Source organism: Telmatherina bonti (assembly GCF_933228915.1).
Source record: "Telmatherina bonti genome assembly, chromosome: 5".
NCBI classification, from domain to species: domain Eukaryota; kingdom Metazoa; phylum Chordata; class Actinopteri; order Atheriniformes; family Telmatherinidae; genus Telmatherina; species Telmatherina bonti.
This window is the reverse complement of record NC_136623.1, coordinates 19,645,392-19,666,942: the sequence shown is the minus strand read 5'-3', so window position 1 is coordinate 19,666,942 and position 21,551 is coordinate 19,645,392. Positions and strand designations below refer to the sequence as shown.

Below are 21,551 nucleotides of genomic sequence, written 5' to 3'. Positions count from 1 at the left end.
TTTGCCAAAATGTTTTCTCTTAATGTTTAGCAGCCTAGATCTGACTACTTTACTTTCATTCAGCTGTTGTCTTCTATGGCCATAGTTGAGACCATGGTGTTATTTACCGATTTGATATGACAGCGTTAGGAGTATAACTCCTAAGTTGATGCCATTAAAATGTCTGTAGAGGACTGTCTGTCATGAAATTGTAATTATCACAAAGTCAGTGAAAATATACACATAATGTACAGTTGATAGTTACATATGGTTTCAAATAAATTAACTTCATATGTCTGTCTGGTTTAAATTCATGGGTTTTTTTTCCCCACTGTTAACGTATTGTGTTTCAACACAATATGTCTGAGCTTTCTCTTTAATCAAATCAAAACTTTATTCATTCATTTTCATACAGGAGCTTTTCAAAGGGCTTAACAACATAAATAAAATTTAAAAAAACAATTTCACACTTACGCACACACACACACGCAACCCAAACACACTCCCCTACCTTTCCCTTGGACTAAAGAAAACTACTTTCAGAATTCAATGTCTGCATCTGTATCACATACTTTTTTTAAACAAAGAACTAACCATAATTACACTTTTAAGTTCAGTTATGCCAGAGAGAAGCAGAGCTTTGACATCTACAGGATTAAGGTACTGACGATTGAAAACCAACTCTCCACTCTGAACTCTTAATATCTCAGGGCCACAAACAAATCATGTGTATAAAATGCTTTTCATGCAGAAAGCACCACAAAGTTGTATCCATATAAAAAGGTCTTCACACACCAGAGGATACAAGAGCAATTTAAAAATGCACACCTCAATTATATTCTCCATCACACTCATTTATACACAAGCTGTCAACACTTCTCCCAGCCATACATCATTCACTACAAACATAAACTCTCCTCCTTTAGTTATTGTACCTTACCTGAATCTAGGTATAAAAAATATCAGTAGACATAAGCATGTAGCTTGAACCTGCTATGAGAAAACAAAATCTAGGAGATTGTTTCACAATGAAAGCCTGTAGAGTTTTTGATGTTTCCCTGCTCCAACACACCCACATGTTTGAACAGGATCAAGCATGTAAAAAAATTGAGTATGGTGAGTTACATTTGTCTCACATTAAAGCATTCAGCTGCAGATGATCATCATATATAATCTCTATAATGTATAAGCTCTGTTACAATAATGTGAAACCAGAAACCAGAGAAATTCTACTTTAAAGTTTTCATGCCAAATTTGTCTCACTTACCTTGTGAGCTGTGATCAGTGTAAACTTTTTTTAGTCATTAATTAATGTTTTTTAAAAAAAATAAAAAGTAGATCCGGGAATGCAGTATTGGTTCATAAATAATCCACTTGCTAAAGTTTTTTCATTGTTCTATTAATGGCGTTTCATTGTATTTTGAAAAACAACTGACCGGAAGTGGGTATTTTGAGAGCCAGATACCGCTTCCGGTATCGCCACCTTCTTTGTCTTCGGCCCAACATTTCGACATCAAGGGTTGTCTTTTTTTTCTTTTTGATTTTGAGGATATATTTACACATATATCCCAATTTTTTTTAACGTTTAATGACACTCGACTCTGATCTATTTATGCCTAAAAGTAAAACGCCAAAAATGGATGAGCTGGACTACAGTAAGTGGTTTGACCAAGTCGCTGCTTGCATTGACTGTCATCGCTAACAGTGGCTAGTAGCTTGCACCTCAGTTTAGTGGTTCAGGCTCGATTAAATGTTAATCTTGTTAGACAATTAATTGAAAATGAATAACCATATGCCTTTTCCTGTCTTTTTCCTAAAAAAGATAAATGATATTTGCTTGAAAACAAGCCACAAGAGGATTTTAGCTTAGCAAAGTAAATATTGATTTTGTTGGTTATGCTAACTTTACAGCTAATGCTGACGGACATTTAACAGCCCACCTTGCCATTGTGGTTTACAAGGGCTTTAACACATGCACACACATATATTTATATATTTCCAGAAATCCCCCGCTCAGCAGCTGTAATTAATGTACTGGCTGCTGTTTTGTGACTCCAGCATAATTGATCCAGACTGTGGGCGTGGTTGGTCGTGCAGAGCAGCTGTCTTTGTTTTTTTCTTTTTTTTTTATTAGGAGTGAACTTAGAAAGATGTGCTCACCAATACTTGTAACAAGCTTCTGCGTTTAGCTCTAATGTGTGTGGTATGGTGGCATTGTTAAAATACTTTATTTTCTTTGTGTCTGCTTGTTTTTGCTTCTGTGTATGTTGTTTGAGTGGATGCAACAACACATCACATTACTGAGGCCATGAAGTTCATTTGTTTCTCTGTTCAGCGAGGAGGTGCTGATCCTGTTGGGGTGATCCCTGGTGTGGATGTTGATTCAAATGCATTACATTGACAAGTGCTCTTTCTTCTGTCTCCCCGTGTTGCACAGTAGAAAATAAAGTAGAATATGTTAGCAGTTTGTAGACATTTATAAAATAAAATAAAAGGAATAGAGATAGTCTTTTTCTCATTTATTCATTGAATCTGTTAAGAATGCATTTTTTCTTGCTTTTCTTGATCTGAGAATATTATGGGTGTAACAGCTCTGCTGTATTTTTAACCTGACAATGGACGTAATATTTAGTGATGAAATAATTTAGTATTTTAATAGGTTAGGCAAGCAGGCTCATGTTTTGAAAATAGCTTTAAAATGTGTGTTAACTGTAACACAATTAATTATGTCATTAAAAACATGACTGATATTTCTGATGTAGCTCTCATATATATATGTATATATATATATATATATGGCACGTTTCCCTTTTTCAAAGTATAACGTGAAAATAATCAAAACTGTATGTAATCATTTTACAAAAGCCAACTAAGTAAATGATGATGCATGGGGTTCTTTGGATTGCAGTCAATAAAATGGTCTCTTCAGTTAACTTGTCTTTATGAATGTATTAATGTGCATTGTGCCTGCAAAGTGAACTTGAACATTCAACTTAAATTGCATTTTCCAAGATCTCTTTAAAGACAGCACAAATGAAGCATAGCACTACTGTAAAACAGTTCACATTGAATAGCACAAATCCATCCACTTTGTGGTGGCATCTGAGATCACAAGAGGAAATTCATTCTATTGATTTGCTAGAACAATTTATGGATGAGTAAAACACTTAACTGATTAGACTATTTTATGAACTGTAAACTGGTGCTGGCTTTAAACCTCAGTGGTTTCTATATCACATTGTTTTCATTGTGGTAAGAATGAGTTTTCTAAATGTTTAATGTGAAAGGTGTGACTAAAGTTCTTTGGCAGCTGTTTCTCTCAAGTGTTTTTCTGATAAACTCGCTGATTTTCAGCTTTTATTATTCATTTATTCACTGAATGTGGGAAGAATGCACCTTTGCCTGCTTTTCCTGATCTGAGAATTAAATGGGTGTAACAGCTCTTATTTATTTGTTTGTTTATTTATTTATTTGTTTATTGTAACAGTTTGCCCATGTGGGTTGTGATGATCATTGTTGACTGGTGAAAACATCCACAAGGAGAGAGTCAGTCAGTATATTTAAATGTGCAGAATTTCAACTTAAATTTAATACTCCATTATATTTACAAAGTCTCACAGCCTCTTCCCTTCCACTGTTGTAAATCATTACATGTCAACTTGAGTTTCACTCTCTTCTCCATTTATGTCACTTGTTTTGATGGCAAGAAATTTGAGTTTGGATAACAGTACTTTTTTCCCCACTTTTTTATGCCTCTATCAGAGACTGCTTTTGACCCAGATTGTGTGGGCACAGCAACCACTTGCTTGATCTACATCTGCAGCAGAAATGCACTCATTCTTCTTTTCTTCCCCTGCAGTCCCTGTAGACCTGAGCCCAGAGGAGCGCTCTGAGCTGGAGGACATCCGCAGGAGGAAGGGCGTCCTGCTGCAAGAGATCCAGAGGCTCAGGGAGGAGTTAAGAGAGGCAATTTTAGAAGTAGAGGGACTGGAGACCAGTACAGAGGGCAGGTAAAGCATACACACACACCTACAAAAAAAAAAGACATGTAAACATGTATAGTTTTCTTTGTCTTGGAACAAATTTCTCCTTTTTGCTAAACGTTTTCTAATAACCACTGGTGTGGGATGTTACCAGTGTTTGCTCATTCCACAATTGTCCTTTTAATTAGCTACTTCCTCAGAGACATCAATAACTGTATTTGGTGTAATCCAGGCAATTTCTTTTATTTTTAACCCACATTTATTATTTTTAAATGTTCAAAAGAAAAAAAAAAGTTATCAAATCAATTCATTTTAGAGCAACATATTTTTTTGGTTATTAAATGTGATATTTCAACATCCATTTAAACATACATTGAGCTTTTGTGTAATTGGTATTTAGTAATTAATTATTGTGCTAGATGTAATGAAGAGTATGATCAACACTGGTGTAGACTGTTAAAATATTTCAGAGTTGGCCTGATGTTTTACCTTTTGTCCACTTTGCAGCAAAACTTTACAGAAAAGTAGGCACGTGGCAATGGGAAGGAAAAAATTCAACATGGATCCAAAAAAGGTAAAGCAGTCGTGTAAATATGCAGATGATGCTGGGTGCACTGGTTATTTACTTTTTATTTCTTGACCCTTTATGTGTTCCGCAGGGCATTGTGTTCCTGGTGGAGAACGAGTTGCTCAGACACACACCAGAGGACATCGCTCAGTTCTTGTACAAAGGAGAAGGCCTCAACAAGACTGCTATAGGCGATTACCTTGGAGAGAGGTGCAAGATGCTGAAATATCTTGTTCTTGTTGTCTATTTTGTCTCAGGCATTTGTAACAGTGTTGCTGTTCTGCAGGGATGACTTCAACATCAGAGTCCTTCAAGCTTTTGTCGACCTCCATGAGTTTACTGATCTTAACCTTGTCCAGGCACTGAGGTAAACTATATCCATGTTGTTGTTGTATCTGTCTTAAATGAAGATTTTAAAAAATCTCTTGACTTGTGTCCAGCTACCTTCAGTCAACCAACTTTGTCAAACTGAGCAGGCTCATTGGCACTGAAAGCTGTACGACTTTATGAAAAAGGGCAACAGTTGCTGTGGATCTCTGCTCCTGACTGTGAAATTTGTTTTTAGATCTAATCTTACTTTTGACTTGTTATGCAGGCAATTCCTGTGGAGTTTTCGTTTGCCAGGCGAAGCACAGAAGATCGACAGAATGATGGAGGCCTTTGCACAGAGATACTGCCACTGCAACCCCGGTGTCTTCCAGAGCACAGGTAATTAACTTGCCATATTTAAGTAAGGGTGCTGAAAGGATTTGACTAATAAGAGCTTCTTGCGAGAAATGTATTTATTTTTTACATTTTTTTAGTTTGTAATTGTCTTGTTGCTGTACTTCCTTTTTATGAAGGAAAAACATAAAAATACAATTTGATAGTAACTTTCCAGAAAGTGCGCCAGCACACAATCAACCCTAGCCAAAATGACTTGATTTGCAGGTAAAGTCTTTTTTTTTTTCACCCATTGCCTGTAACTAAAGGAAGTTTGCATAATTTTTCCCTTGAGTTTTGTTCAGGTGATGTATTTTCAATATTTCTTTGTTTGATCTAAAGCAGCTTAACAGATGTAGTATATTTAGTGGTAAATAGTATGCTGAGCAGAGGGGAAAAGTCAGCTTTTAGTTCTATTCCAGATATAGAGCTTTCTGGGGTAAAGGGCTTATTCAGGTAAAGATGAACTTATAAAGCCAAATGTATTATATTTGATGCATACGGTCTCTGAGACATTTTGCATCACTTCATGGATTAAACTTTGCTCAAAATCCTGTTGGAAAACAATCTGATACTAGTCTTCTGCCCCCTAGTGGATGCTAAGAAGCAGATGATTGCACCGTAATGATTTTGACATCACATTGTAATAAATGTTGAATATTGTCACAAAAAAAATTTAATTTGTTTTTGTTAGGTTTTGTTAATAGGCCAAATAAAGACTTCATAAAAAGGGTTAGAGAAGCAGAGAGACTGATTAAACCGGTTTGGACTGTCTACAGTAATTGAATCATTTCCTTGTTGGGAAATACCAAGTCAGGTAAAATGTGTGTATCTTCAAAAATACGTTTGAATGGTCGCGTGTTTCTTGTGTTACAATAGCGTAGGGAAAAAAGGGATAAGTCAGTGCTGACTGGGTCATAAGGAATGTAAGACAGCCTAAGTTCTTTCTTCGCACTTTTGACAACTGTAGATTTTCCTGTCTGGCAACTATTGTTCATAGATTTACACTGAGCAATATAGACCAGTCTGTGTTTTCATTTGCTGCTTCTGCGAGACATTGTGGAGGTGATCGGTGGCTGGATCCAAGCAGGCCAGTTAGATTTAGGTGGAGGGGCTCTCTTCCTCTTCCTCTGTAACAACATCCTATGAGCACTAACCTTCTGATGTGTAAAGTATCATTTTCTTCTACATATACTAACGCTATGATGTGTTTATCATTGTTTGCTAAGGGTGGTGGCAGGAAGTGAAGTGCTGTTTTTAATCTGTTGAGTGTTTGCTTTTAGTAAACACAAATACCGATACCTGTATCAAGCCTTGCCTTCACTTTTCTGTCAGTTTTTGTTACTGTAAAACTTGACTGTAACAGTGCACCGCATCATGTCAATGATATTTTCACTTCTTGTTGGTGGAGGATAAGAAGGACTGTGTGCAGTTTTGAGACACTGTTTGACAAGGGGCAAATTTCTTGTCTTTTTGGTGCATTGGGAGTCGGTATTCATGACAGAAGCTGAAAGTGCATATCTTTGTGTAAAACTGACCTCAACAGTCTGTTAAAGGACATTTCCCTCATCTGATATTTCACATAGCAGATTGTCTGCTTATTTTGTCATCTGCTTCTGGGGCTCACATACCAGCTAGAGCAGATGGGGTCTTAGAAGTTATGCTTTTATGTTGATCATAGTTTTATTGGGGAAGAGCCTTATAGTCAGAAGTATAATGCAGTTTGACCACTTTTCATTCAAATGATTAATCAGCACAGATTTATGTATGGGATCCGTGCAATGTTGGTCTGGCAGCTGTGAAATGGATGGAGTTTTGTCCAAAGTGCATCACAGTTCAAGTGCTTGCTATGTGTTTTATTGTCCTGTGCTTTTGCATGTACTGCTGGATTCGCAGTCAGGAAGATTACTGGAAACACAATGATCCGCTGGAAACACTTTGCAAACTGGGGTTTTATCCGTTTATATAAGTTCTAGTTAAAAATTTTAAGGTGTCCAAGGTCCTCAGTTACTATTTATGAAAACTTTGTGTGTGCAGCATCTCTGAATTTTGTCGTTATATGTAAAAATGAACCACAGTCCTCTCTAATCCATGTTCCAGTATGGCACTGTGCTCGCTGGATCTCAGCAAGTCTACATTCTCTACATTCTCTTCTCCCTGTTCAGACACGTGTTACGTGCTGTCGTTTGCCATAATTATGCTGAACACGAGCCTCCATAACCCCAACGTGAGGGACAAACCTGGAGTGGACCGTTTCATCTCCATGAACAGAGGCATCAACGAAGGAGGAGACCTGCCAGAGGAACTGCTCAGAGTACGACTTTGATCCTCACCGCTTCTCTTTGTAGAAGTGCATTTCTGATATGCTTATGTTTTATTCTTGTCTTGTTTTCTCAGAACCTTTATGAAAGCATTAAAAATGAACCCTTCAAGATCCCAGAGGATGATGGCAATGACCTGACACACACTTTTTTCAACCCAGACAGAGAGGGCTGGCTTCTAAAACTGGGTGAGTTGATGTCATTTGGGGCTTTTGTGCTTTGCTTTGCTGCACTTTGTCAGCTTTAACACTGCCCAGTGTATTTTTAACTGACAAGCCTAGCATGTGTTACAGATGTCTGAAATGTATATTGTCACTGCACTGAGAAAGTGTGTTATTTTATTCTTGCATACTCTGTTCACCTTGAAGACATTGTGCTGCGATGAATCTGTCCTCCTGTCTGTGAGGTTTGCTGCCTCTTGACACTTGAAGCTCACATTGTTGTGGCATTTAAGCACGATGGATCCTCAATGTTCTTTGTGTTATGGCAGCCTATGACATCTAATTGTTTTCTTTTGCATGGCGGGCCTTGTGATCAGTGTTTGACTAATTCACAATTCTTCTCTTCCTCCTCCCTGTCTTTGTCCTCTGCCTACCTTTAAATCATTTTTCTTTTTGTCTCTGCTTCTTTCCTGTGATTCTCATCCTCTACTGCTGCTGCTTGTTTTCTCAGGAGGTATGTACTGATGGTGTTTAAAAAGTTGTAGAAAAAACTAGCCAATTAGTTCACTTTTAGAATCAACACTGTAGAGTAGTATGTCCTGATTGTACAGCCTTCCTCTTTTCACCGTTGTCCTCATCTTTTTCTTTTCTCCCAGGAGGAAGGGTGAAAACTTGGAAACGTCGATGGTTCATACTTACAGATAATTGCCTTTACTACTTTGAATACACTACAGTAAGTCATGCATTGCCTAACACTGCAAACTGAATCAAAAAGATCAAATAGTTTTAAATCGGAAGCAAACGCATTAAAATTGTATTATTTTTAGTCACCAGCAGGGGGAGACTCTTTGCAAGAAAAGTAGTTTTGCATAGAAGTCAATGGAAGGGTCACTCTGCTTCTCATGTGATTTATGTCAGCTTAAATTTTGTTCACTTCATGTTGTATTGAACACAGTGTGTTAATTTTGGGAATTATGATCCTCTATGGAATGGTAAAAGTTTATCAAGTAGGTTATGATTTAGAGATTCACCCAGTTGCATGGCTAATTGGATCATTTGCCCCCTCATGGCTTTCAGTTTCAGAACCTCAAATGTGTAGCCTTAAAAATGTCCAAAACCTGGATATAAGAAGTATGTGTCCAACGCTTTTCTTCAGCATCACAGAAAAATAACAGAAAGTTGTGAATGTTTTTATTGCAGATCCAGCCTCTGTCTCAGAACAGTTGTTCCACTTGTGGTGGTGTTTGCAAAGTGCCATAATAAAGTGATTGTGCCAGAGAGAGTTGTTTTATGAGAACATTGCAAAACAATCTTGTCTTCAGCATGCAATGAAATTTATAAACAAAAAAAGGGGAGAAATGGGGCCTTAAGGGACACAATTAAGCCAGTTTGGTTTAGTTAAATCGAAGGGTGTCATAGAAATTTGTTATTAAATATTCTTTTACATTTGCTTTTGTTTTCTTTATATCTACAAGTTTTTATCAGGTTAAAGACAAAGTTCACTCAAGTATCACCTACTCCAATGTTTATCTACAAAAAAATGTTCAATGAGTGCTGAAGGGGGATAAATCATTTTCAGATGTGTGGAATGTTGTTATTTGGCACAGTACATACACTTTGTGGATACTCCCAAGGCATAATCAGCCGTAGATTGCTTCGGTTCCCAAGGCATAATCAGTTTTATTTGTTTCCCCTTTGCCAGAACTGGCATTTTACTGTAGTTATGTGTCTTTGTTGACTGGAAGTTACATTCAGGTGGATAAATCTTGTGTTTCACTGACAGGATAAGGAGCCACGAGGGATCATTCCTTTGGAAAACCTTAGCATCCGTGAGGTAGAGGATCCCAGAAAGCCTGTGAGTTTGCATTTATACTTAATGATACAATGTAATCTTGTTTATTGTGGAGTTTGTTATTAATTTACCCTTTTTTTTTTCCTTTTTAAAACAGAACTGCTTTGAGCTGTACATACCCAACAATCGAGGCCAGCTGATCAAAGCCTGTAAAACAGAGGCTGATGGAAGAGTGGTGGAGGGTAACCACATGGTGTACCGCATCTCTGCACCCACACCAGAGGAGAAGGACGAATGGATCCACAGCATCAAGTATGTAAATTGAAAATGGAGAATAATGGCAAATAAATACTGACGTAATAGATGAATTAGTGTTTTTGTTAAGTTTTATACAGGCATAATTATTTATTTTTCTAATGCATCTCTCTATGTATTAAGGACTTTGCAATCTCAGTTTATATTGGGAAAAACTGTGATGCAGACCTGCACATTTATTGGGTCATACCAGTCTTTTTTTGCTGGTGTGTTTGTTTGGACTAAGTATATGTAGCCTGTGTTTTCTCTTGCTGATGCCCCAGCCACACGATTAACCTTTTAATTGAATATCCTCTTAGACCATGGCACTCTGTGCTTCTCTGTCGTCATTTCAGATCTGCAGTCAGCGTGGATCCCTTCTACGAAATGCTCGCTGCCAGGAAGAAACGTATATCACTGAAGAAGAAGGAGGAACAGCCGTAGATTGCTTCTTTTATTTTCTCTTCTCTCTTCCTTTATCCTTGGTCCTTACTAACGGTTTATGACTTCTGCTAACCTAAACTTCCTCCCTCTTCCCCAAATGCCTTCTCTTCCTGTTCCAAGGACTCCTTGCTATCCTGTCCGCAAGACTTTGTAAAGCCACATCCAGAGCCAAGAGCTGACTTATTGTGGCAGAACGCCTAAACTGCTGCTGATACACACAACCTGAAACACTACACCCAGAGCACAAAACCTGTTCCGTCTTCTCGCCTTTACTCTCATTTAAGTTGACTGTGAAGTGTGTTAGGCCATATTTACACAAATGTGGATAATTCTGGAGCACTTTTGTTTCTGTGTTGGCATTTCTTCCACACTTACTCCCCTAAAGGTTATAAAAACATAATTTACACGACTGTGTCCATATCTATTTAAATTTGTAAAAAAAAAAATTTAAAAAAAAATTCTGCAGAATATGCGATCATGACTTCATTTAAGCATTTCATGGATATCTAACAACAGAAAATTAATATTTTATTGGGTGTTTCATTGACTTAATGAAAAATAAGTGTGGATAAAAAGTCAATCAACAGCTTTCTGAGATTTATCTTCATTAGTGTGGATATGGTCTTAATCAGGGGAGCAAGCAGCTTCCACTTCCACAAAGTATAATATATACACATATATAATTTGCTGATGCCGCCTTTTTGACTAATGGCCTTTCTTGATTGCGCGTACCCGAGACAAAATGTGAATTCACTAATAATTTTATATTTAGCTCTTCTTGCTGATTTCAGGCATGATATTTACTTCCAGCTTCTAATGGTACTGGTAATGGCTTTAAATTCACATCTACTCTGAAGTACTTAGACATAATGAGGATTACAACATTAATGTACATTTACGTAAGCTTTGACAGTGAAGTTTTGATGTAAAGAGTCTGTCTGTGCAAATAGACGTGAGCTCACTGAGACACTACATATATACTTAAGCATGTTCTTCACATGTTTGAGCGATAGCAAAGTAGAAGGAAGTAGTCCGGAGGGTTGTTAACAAGTCCTTTACTATACTGAGCAGTTATCATCATGTCCTCTCAGATGTAACATTACCGCATGCCACAAATCATGTCCTCGCTCGACGCTACGAGTCGAACGTCGACTTCTCTGTCACCAGTAATAAGTTTGATCAAGCTTCATGAAATCACAAAGGCAGCTCATAACAATGTACACTTTTGTGAATAGATGTTAGCATATTTGTTTACGACACACATAGAAATGATTTAATTTATTCTTTATCTTTTGTTAAGAACAGATTTTTTTTTGTACGAGCTACTGTATTACTGCATGTTTGATAAATGGAGACGTCAGTTTCGAATACTGATGCGTCGCTGACCATGCTAGTGCACTGATTTCAGAAGTGACAATGTTCCCTGTTGACTTGGAAAGATTGCATTTAATAATGAAGTTGATTTTTGAATTAAGCAAATGATTCTGGTAGGTACCTTTGAACATAAGATATGGTTAATGATCGGATTTATTTGTCTCCTTTTTTTTTAACATTTTTTTATTTGGTTTGTTTCTTTGTTTTCAAATAGGTATATATTTTTATCCGAAGAATTGGGCTCAGAAAAGCACAAGCAGAAATCAGTCCTCACACTGTGCTGCTCGGTGTCCAGCTGCACTGTGAGGAGGAAATTACTCATTTTCTTTGTGGCACATTTACAGAAATAAAGAAAATGCCAAACAAGGAACACTAATAAATATTTGAGCCATGATATAATAGTAAAAAATCTCTGAACTAACAAGTAGATAGGTGACAAATTTAGATTTGTGTCCAATAAAAATTTATTTAACACCCAGTTCATGAACCATTAGGTGAATGAATTGGCTTTTTAGATGGTAAGAAAATCCTCTACTGCACTTTATAAAGTTAAGCATTCTGGAGAAATTGCTGTTACTCCTTTCCCACTACTCTATAGCATCCTCTGCTGGTGATCACACCTTGGTTGCACATCGCCACATCCTCTGGTCGGGTCCCACAATAAAAGCAACCGTTAATAATCAGCATGTACTGAATTTATTATCCATGTTCGTGCACCTGTTACAGTACCTGTTACATGTTACCGCTGCATCAAATCTAATGCGGTCATCAGTCTACTATCTACACATCTTGCTAACATAACTTACCTTTTGCCTCCACAACACTGACAAAGGTCTAACTTAAACACTAAAAAGGTCTAACTTCTGGGCCTTTTTCCAGTGCAAAGTTGCCAAAAAAAATTATACATGCATATTTCCAAGTAAAAATGAACATGAAATGATTGAAATGAAAGAGGTTTACTGTTTTCAATTTGTTCAATACAGTCACCTCCTTTCAGAAAAAATGTGTTTATTTTGTATTTATTTATTTTTGTTTATTGTAAGTTGAAGATGGATACATCATCTGTTCATGTAGCAAAAGGTAAACTACTGTGTAACAATAAAAGGTACATGGAAACGACATGTCATGGATGCATGTTTTTATTCCTTCTGTCTTGTTTTTCTTTCGTTAGAATTTATTTCAAACTCAAAAAGACTTTAAAAAGAGAAAATGTTGGTTACAACAAACAAAACAAGCTTCTTAAGTTCAAAAAAGGGGTTTTGGAAGAAGTTGAGCACTTACCTAGTCCAAAACCCTCTTATCAATAACATCATAAAACTTTCACAGCATGAAAAAAATAGTAATGCACATTAATTTCCATCACAATGAAACTTAAACGGTATACAGTCGTAATACACACAATAAATGATAAAATACAATATACATGCTTTAAAAATATAACTATTTGCCCCATAACTTTTATGTCATTTTTTATCATTTGTTTAAATTTTCCTATTAATTGGCATGATTTCTTTATTACAGCTGTTCCAAAGTTGAACAACTCTTGTAGAAATACAATGGAGTTTAACATTTGTTCTCACACCTGGGTTTTTGAAAATGGATCTTCCTCTCAGGCTAAATATACTCTCTTTTAACTGGAAAAGCTTTTGGATGCTGCTGGGTAATAGATCATTTTTAAATTGTACATAATTTGAAGTATCTCAAATTTTAATAGGTCCTCGTATTTCAATACTTTCAATTTAATAAAAAAAAAGAATTTGTTGGTTCTGTGTAAATGGAATTTGTCATTATTCTTATGGCTTTTTTTTTTTTTTTTTTTTTTTTTTTTTTTTTTTTAAGAATAAGGACAGAATTTAATGTTGTCTTGTATGCCCCCAGACTTCAACACAAAATTTTATGTATAGTAGCATGGAGAAACATCATAAAGCAAACTATGATGACTGATTAAAAAAAATATGTAACTTTATAAAGAACAGAAATTATTTTTCACATTTTTGACTTAATATAGTTTATATGTTTCTTCCAACTTAGTCTTTCATCAATCATTACACCAAGGAATTTTTTCTGAGACTTTCAAATTCTATTTAATCTATCACTGTGTCTTGTTAGTGTTGATTGGTCTATTCCCAAATATTATATATTTAGTTTAATTTAAATTTAATGTTACTTTATTTACATCAAAACAAACTGAATTTATTCAATTCATATCCAACTGTCTCCAAAAGCTCCTCCTAATTGTAACCACAACAAAAAAGATTAGTATCATCTGCAAACAGAATAGTCTTCAACAAACTAGATACTTTACATACATTATTAATAAATAAAATAAATAATAACAGTCCCAAAACTAAACCTTGGGGCGCTCCAAAATTTATTTTTATTTCTTTTGATTGAACTTTCAACATGTTGTTCTCAGTCATTCAGTTAACTAATAAGCCAGCTGAGGGCCACACCTCTGACCCCATATATTTGAAGTTTTTGTATCAGTAATTCATGATCTACTGAATCAAACGCTTTTTTTAAATACAAAAAAATTCCAATAGCATATTGTTTCTTTTCAATTGCAGTAGTTAACTCTTCCACAAACTCTGAGGGCTAATGAGGTGGATTTGTTTTTCCTGAAGCCATATACTTGATTATGTAGAATGTTGTGTTTAGGTATAAAATTGTCCAATCTAATCGAGAATATTTTTTTTTTAAAATTTAGAGAGATGAGGAAGTAAAGAAATTGGTCTGTAATTAGAGAGCTAATGCTTATTGCCAGCTTTAAATATCGGTACAACATTTGCTGTTTTCATTTTATTTGGATACTTTCCTGTCTTTAAAAGCTGATTACAAATATGTGTAGTGAAGCCCTTTACCTAATCAAATATATATATGTATATATATATATATATGTGTATGTATATATATATTTTTTTTTATTTTTATTTTTTACAAATGCCATATCAATATTATTAGTCTATAGAAAGTTTGCTTTGAAAAATTTAACTATACTCAAGATCTCATGCTCATTAGTTTCTTTTAAAAACATTGTGTCCATAGTTTCTATATTTATTCTATTAATATTATTTATATTTTTATTTTAGATTGTTTTCTCTCTCTCATCAGATCAAATCCAGTATTTACAAAATATTTGTTGAATTCATCAACAGTCAAGACCATATCTTTTATGGTCTCATTATTTGTGTTCAAAAAGTAAGTAGGACGATTAGATAAATCATTCCCATTTTTAATTATTGTATTTAACACTTTCTATGTATTCTTTCTGTTATTCTTGTTGTTTTTCTAAAATGTTTGTATAACAATCCTTTTTACGATTTCTTATAATTTTGGTTAATTTATTTTTTATATATCTTATATTTTAATTCTGTGTTACTAGTCCTCTTCATTCAGGAATCTTTATATAATGCATTTTTCTTTTTCTGGACTTCTGTTGGACTGTGAGGAAATTTTGTGGTTCTGTGTTATTATGAGCAATAAAAAATTGTCCTGGCTGTTTCATATAAAATGTGACATGTTTTCCGTGGCAGGGTTGTTTACCCAGTGGTGTCTGTACTTACATGTGTTGTACATTTGGTCTCCTGGAGGAAACTCTGAATGATAAATATGGTTGTTTGACAGTACCATTGTGGTGGACTGGTGACCTGATGTAGCTTACCTGCCATATAACCACTGGGATATCCTCCAGAGGCTCCATGTCTGAACAGGATCAACAAAGTAAAACGCAAAATATATATTTTCACACTTTATTTATACACTTTTAATGAAAATAAGAGAAAGTTTGAACCTTGCTAAAAATTCTGTCTTACAATATTGTACAACAATAAATATACAGTCAAGGCCAAATTCACAAGTTCAAAAACCACAATACAATGACTTTGTCACACAAAATGCTAGTCAGAAGTTACGACTAAGTCAATACAAAACTGAGAAATGTTAAGTTTGTTCAGAGAACAAACTTGCATTTAAAGTATATAAAAGCTGGGGAAAAAAGCAGCTCAAACATTTTCCTAAAGTGTAAAGGAGCCGCTGACACTACAAACCTGAGGTAAGAGTTCATGTCATAAAACAGCAGAGGCTTGAAACTAAATTCTGTCTCACAAGATTTCCTGTATTCCTTTTAAAACATATATATGATACATAAGTAAAATTACAAAAGAGCAACACAAATGCAATGTAACCCTACAGTTTCTTTGGTAGATTAGCTGTATGTTATGGAAACCTTTATAAAGAGAATCCAGAGTAGAAAACATTAATAAATTTAATTCAAACTAACAATTTACTGTTTTTTATTTCACCACAGCTGAACCCGTATAAGGTCTGCAGATATCACCACAAACCAGGCAATATAACGTCTTATCAACAATATGACAATATGTCATAGTCCGCATTTGTCTGTTTAACATCAAACACAAACTCATGGTTACAGTAGATAAAGGTCAGTGACTAACGCTCAAGACCACCACCAAGACCCCTATTCATCATCTGTAAATACAGATTCTTCACACTATCTTTTTTTTCTTCTTTTGGTTATTTAGAAAAAGCAGTTTAAAAGAAGGCATACACTCTGATGTTTGGAAGTTTAAATGATTTTTGTTTTCTTTTGGTGCTTCGTTGGTGTCTGGATGTCTTCGAGCTCTTTAGTGTGAAAACCTTCAGTGACAGGGATCAAATGGGTATCTGGCGACGCCTCCGTGAAGCTCCATGTCTGTTTCAGCCCAAGCAATGATGTCACCTTGGAGGTGACTGCCACAGGAGGACAGGCTGTAGATGTCACTAGCGCTCAGGACGTGTGACCACATGTGCACATCTGACATCTCACCCACGTATGACTGAGTGGCATCAAAACGACCTCCCAGAGTGTCCTGAAGAAAAGACAGAAGAATGGTCAAAATACTTCATACTCCCCCTTTCTCATTAGACTGGGATGCAAAACAAGGAATGAAGGCCAATATCTGCATCAGTCAAAAGTTGGTGAAAAATATCATGTATACCGTATAAACACAAGCAGTGTTCACTAATAACAAACACTGAATTATATGTGAAAAGTCCAGCAGAAATGTCTGACTGAAACCGTTTTCTCATTTCATCTTTACCTGCTCCTGCCCCAGGATGAACACCCCTCCAGGTTTGATGGCATGCCAGGGAGAGAGGTTCGAACCAGATCCCCTCTGGACTCCATCCTGGTAGGCTTCCCACTGTCCCTCCCTCGTTGTCCAAGTTACACACACATGATGCCACTTGCCATCGGTCAGAGACAAGGGCAGGGTCACCGCCTGTGGATTGGAAGGTTAAAACCTCTGTAAATGTGCCCTTTTTTCTTTTGAAAAAAAAACAAACAAACAAAACATTTCAGGAGAAAACCACTAAAATAACGGTAGTTGCTACTGGACATTCATGCTGTCATTATAACAGGTGAGTCACAAAGAAGATGCCATTAGTTTTATAGATCAGATATGCCTGTGTAATGCATGGCCCTCTGAGACATTGTTGCTAACTTTTATATATTTATTTAATACTCCTTCCATGAATCATCTCAGAAAATCCCTTCTTTGTCTTATTGTGTAAACTGAACTAGGTAAACTGCTTAGTTTAGGGGAGAATTGTAGGGTTAGCATGTTTTTTTCTCACCTTGTCATCAATCAGCAGCTCAATGGGGTTGTTCCCCCACTCAATGAGCACCAGTTCATTTGCCTGTCCAGGTGCAGAGTAAGAAAACGGTGTTCCCAGTCCAGGGCCCACACCAGCCTTCATCCAAAGACACAAAGTCAGTGCAAAAATCTCCTGCAGCAGAGTCCTCTTCATCCTGCCGTACATGTAGTTAGTCCTCATGGGGAAGCTGATCTGGAAGCCATCAGGGCCCTTGGATTTCTTCCTGCTGGAACCTGTTCAAGAAAACATCAAATTAAAGCCTTTTAAAGGCTCGAGTTGGGGTTGTTTTGGTCAAACAAAGATCAGTTTTACATATAAACTGGCTTTGCTGAAGCCACAATTTTCCAAACGAGTGCATGTTAAAGTCTAAGTTTTATTGCAGATTTTTTTTTTAACCTAAATTCTTTTGGGTGCAAAATTGGATTTTAATAGTTGATAATGGCTCTACTTTTCATCTCGGGGTTGTTTTGTCTGCATTAATTTACTATTTTCTAATGTTTTAATGTTTCTGTGAAGTACTTTGAATTACAGTGTTGCTGGATTGCCTTGCCATGTTTGTTCATGGTGGGTTTTTTGGGATTTCTTTCGAGCATTCCCGTGTAACTACACTACTGCCTTAATAGCTGTGATTATTGTCAGAAGGTTATAAAGTTGTGTACCTGTGAGATGCAGCTGATTGAGCATTGTTTCCAGTTTATTTGATGGGAAACCAGTCTGAGACCCTGGTGCTCTGTATCCTGTGTGTGGAAGGTAACTGTGACTGTCTGATTCATTGCTGAGGTCATCTTCGTCACCATCACCATCATCATGATGGCCATTGTCATGTTCACCATCTGCATCCTGGTGGTCATTACTGTGACTGTCATCGTGATGGTCTGTGTGGTTGCCAGCATCGTTGTGATCGTTGTGATGCTCATCACTGTGGTTGTGTTCATGGTCATCGCTGTTGTGGTTGCTTTCGTGATGCCCTCCTTCATCTCTGTGGGTGGAGTCATCATCATGGTGGTCTGAGCTGCTAAGGGCAGCGGTGTGATGGTGCAGCTGCTCCTCCAGAGTGTTTATCTTCCTCTGCAGAAGTTCCTTCAGAGAGCTGGAGTATGTGGAGGGTGTGTTCCTCTTCTGCAGGAAAAGAAAACGTTCAGCTGAAGTCTGCATATCAGCATTTCCTGACACTTGAAGCTTTTATGGAATACCTTGTTACAAACTGTTTAATACCAAGATGTGAGCATGTTTGCTTTGCATTTAATCTTTTATTCTCAAATGTCAGATGAGCTTTAGCTCTGTCCATCTCTTAGTCATTGTGCTCCCTGTGTCTGCTTCTACTTCTCTTCTACTCAAGTAATCCAGGTTTTATCCCGTTGTCCTGATTACAAGTCTGTCAAGGGAGATCACGATAATTACTGCTGATCTCAGACCACCCCCTTTCCTTCTAGCTCTCAGCAGCTCCTGGCATCTGTCTGTGACCATGATCCAGGGAAAACAGAAACAGAAGGAATGAAAAAAGTAAATTCAAAAGACAATTCAGGAGCTGACATCTACTAACACCTGTCTGAGACCTTGTCTGGTGCGGAAGTGACCTTAGACCGTGACGTCCTTCTGAGCTTGTTGGTGCTCTCAGGGGATCACTAAGAGGCATCAGAGCTAGTCTCTTGCCAAGGGAATGAATGGCTTTGTAAGATTAAGTACTTCATTGTTCTTTTGTCTAAGTACTCAGTGGACACAGCACATTGGGACTTTAAATAAACAGCCTCGTGACAAAACCAGTTCAAACAGAAAAAAAGACACATGGATACACATTATGAGTATCTGTCTTCCTTAATACAACTGTTTCTCATCCATAAGCTGCCGTTAAGACACTGGATACTTTAAGACACTTTAAGACACTTTTTGGTAAATGCACGTTTTCTGTCTCTTTAGTTTTGTCCACAGTTCTTAAAGTTGTCCCTTCCTCTTGTTGCTCACCTGCAGGTTGTCCAGTCTCTCCTTCAGCGCCTGCAGCATCCTCTCCATCTGCTCCATGGACGTGCTGTCCCCTGGTGCCACATGTTTATCCTTCCCCTGGTTGTTGCTGCTGTATCCTCCATCAGATCGTTGGGAAGGATAGTGGGGTGAGTCCGGGATGAGGTTGTTGTTTCCATGGTGACCGTGCTGGTTACTAAAGTGCCCGTTGTCTGTGTATGTGTGATGGTTAGCTGTGCCTGCATGATGGGAGTGTGAAGTCGAGCCATGACGCTCATCGTGAGGTGACCCGCCTCGTCCGAAGCCCTCACACAGGGTGAGTTTGGCTGTCAGCTCTCTAATGGTTTCCCTCTGGTCCAGAATGATCTCTTTCTGTTGGACAAGGCTCTCCCTGAGGTGGAGGATGGTGACCTTTGCCTCATCATTGACCCCCCACCAGCTGCTAGGAGGGACATTTTGATGGCTTGGTCCACTTGGCCCTGCCGCTCCAATGCCTGGGCTTACTGTAGGGAAGCAAGGAGGGTCTGCATCTGCAGGAATCGGGGTGCACACGAAACGTGGGTGGGCTCCATAGTCATACTCAGATCCTGAAGTGGCAGATGCATGATTGACTAAGGAAAACACTATCAGGAGAGGCAACAGCTGTATAGACAGAGAGTTCCTCATAGTCTCCATCCACAGTTCAGCCAGAAAGAGCAAAACAACGTAACTTCACTTCAGTGCGTGCGATGCCAGTTAGGATAAAGGTTGTAATATCTTTGCTGCAAAGAAGGCATCAAGAAGTAGGAAAACCAACTTTTCCATCCACAAAATATCAGCTTAGCACATGAATTTTCCTTGTAAGAAAACTTGTTCTACTCTGGTTTTCTCATTTCCTCTCCCCCTCACAGAAGAGTAGAAACCTATAACAAAAAATAAATAAATAAAACACTGGATTTTAGAAAAATCATCCACTAAAGCAAAATACTACATTGACTGACTGTTGATATGATGCAAACCCTTATGTGGCAAATCTCACTCAATGCTCTAAAACAAGCTTTAATTATGTTTTTGTCTGTAACGTTGGTTTGTGACGGTCAGATTTTCCCAACAAATATGTTTAAAAACGTCTTCTGTTATCGTTTTGGTCTTCTAATGTTTTCATTCAGTAAGAAGAAAACAGAGAACCAAAGGGACCCTCTATTTTGAGCAGAGTCTGATGAACGTTGCAGCATCTTTTTCTGCCGTCAGACTTTGTGTTTGTCTCACCACTAACCTTGAATGTCCCACAACAACTAGAGTCCTTCCAGAGAAGGATTAGTCAGTAAGAAGTGAGATATCCTGAGTAGACCAGACAACAGGACTTTCTTTTCTGGAACATTTTTTCTGAAATACTTTAACTTCTCAGAGCCTCAAATTAGATCAAAACACAAGATATCTCTTTGCCACTGATGTTTGAAAAACCACCCGATTAATAGATTGATTTTTAGGATGTTAATGAAAACAGAGTAACAACTTATTACAGATTACTTCTAACATTCATGTGATATGAGTTCATGTTATATTTCCATGCATCTGTATCAAGAAGTGAAGCTGACCTCTCTGCATCATGTCCTTCATTATACAGGGTCGGCATTTGGAAATGGCACACACGTGATGTGGCAGCTAAACCCCACTGACCACCTGTTGCTCTCAGTGACCAGCTTCTCCGATGAGTGTGTGTGGCAGTGTGTGTTTTTGTTGACAGTTCATACATGATTTACTATGTTGTATCAATAATGAAACACAGCGAAAAACATAAAAATGCTGTGCATGTCACAGAGAGAGTCCAACCTTGTGCAAACTATCACAAAATGCTGATTGCATGTGCTGTGTATCTTTTTTAAGCTACTGAAAGCTGAGGCAAATAATTTCCGATTTTAAATTGTGAAAGATATTTGCAACATGGTATGTCATGGTCTCAAGGGGACGTGACCTTTGCATGAGACATGTTCCGTCTCTACTGGAGCCATCGTGATTCATGAGACTTAGAAGAGAGACAGATGGTCGAAGTACAAAATCGTGTCACACCCGATCTCCATCTTTTAGCCCTAAGTTTATTACCACCCACAGGTCTTTCAATTAACCTAATTACAAACAGTTGTTGTGCTCTCTTAGTCAGAGATAAGTGGGCTTGCACACTCTGTGTGCGAGTGTTAATCCATGGCAAGTACCGGGGTCGGGCTTCATCCCAGCAACATATGGTCGAGGGGAATATTTAAGCACTGATTAGTTAAAAACTGACGAGTGCAGTTAGGGATGTAATTAGAAGTCAGGTAATTCTGACAATCTACAACCAAC

The 21,551-nt window shown here is 37.3% G+C and overlaps 2 protein-coding genes across 2 annotated transcripts; one reads left to right on the top strand and one right to left on the bottom strand.

The window, feature by feature from the left end:
• Positions 1-1,497: 1,497 nt before the first annotated feature.
• Positions 1,498-12,532, top strand: cyth2 (cytohesin 2). Its single transcript, XM_079241360.1, has 12 exons — positions 1,498-1,634; positions 3,839-3,989; positions 4,470-4,536; positions 4,622-4,740; positions 4,817-4,897; positions 5,126-5,238; positions 7,398-7,546; positions 7,630-7,741; positions 8,371-8,447; positions 9,498-9,569; positions 9,664-9,818; positions 10,157-12,532. Exons 1-12 carry the CDS (start codon positions 1,568-1,570, stop codon positions 10,242-10,244), a joined length of 1,251 nt encoding a protein of 416 aa, XP_079097486.1. The 5' UTR covers positions 1,498-1,567; the 3' UTR covers positions 10,245-12,532.
• Positions 12,533-16,276: 3,744 nt separating this feature from the next.
• On the bottom strand, positions 16,277-19,898 carry LOC306756345 (neuronal pentraxin-2; the record flags this gene model as incomplete). The annotated part of the gene is made up of 5 exons (XM_079241072.1): positions 16,277-16,486; positions 16,718-16,897; positions 17,253-17,506; positions 17,933-18,392; positions 19,236-19,898. The coding sequence occupies 5 exons, from the start codon at positions 19,896-19,898 to the stop codon at positions 16,277-16,279; spliced, it is 1,767 nt and encodes a 588-aa protein (XP_079097198.1).
• Positions 19,899-21,551: the final 1,653 nt, after the last annotated feature.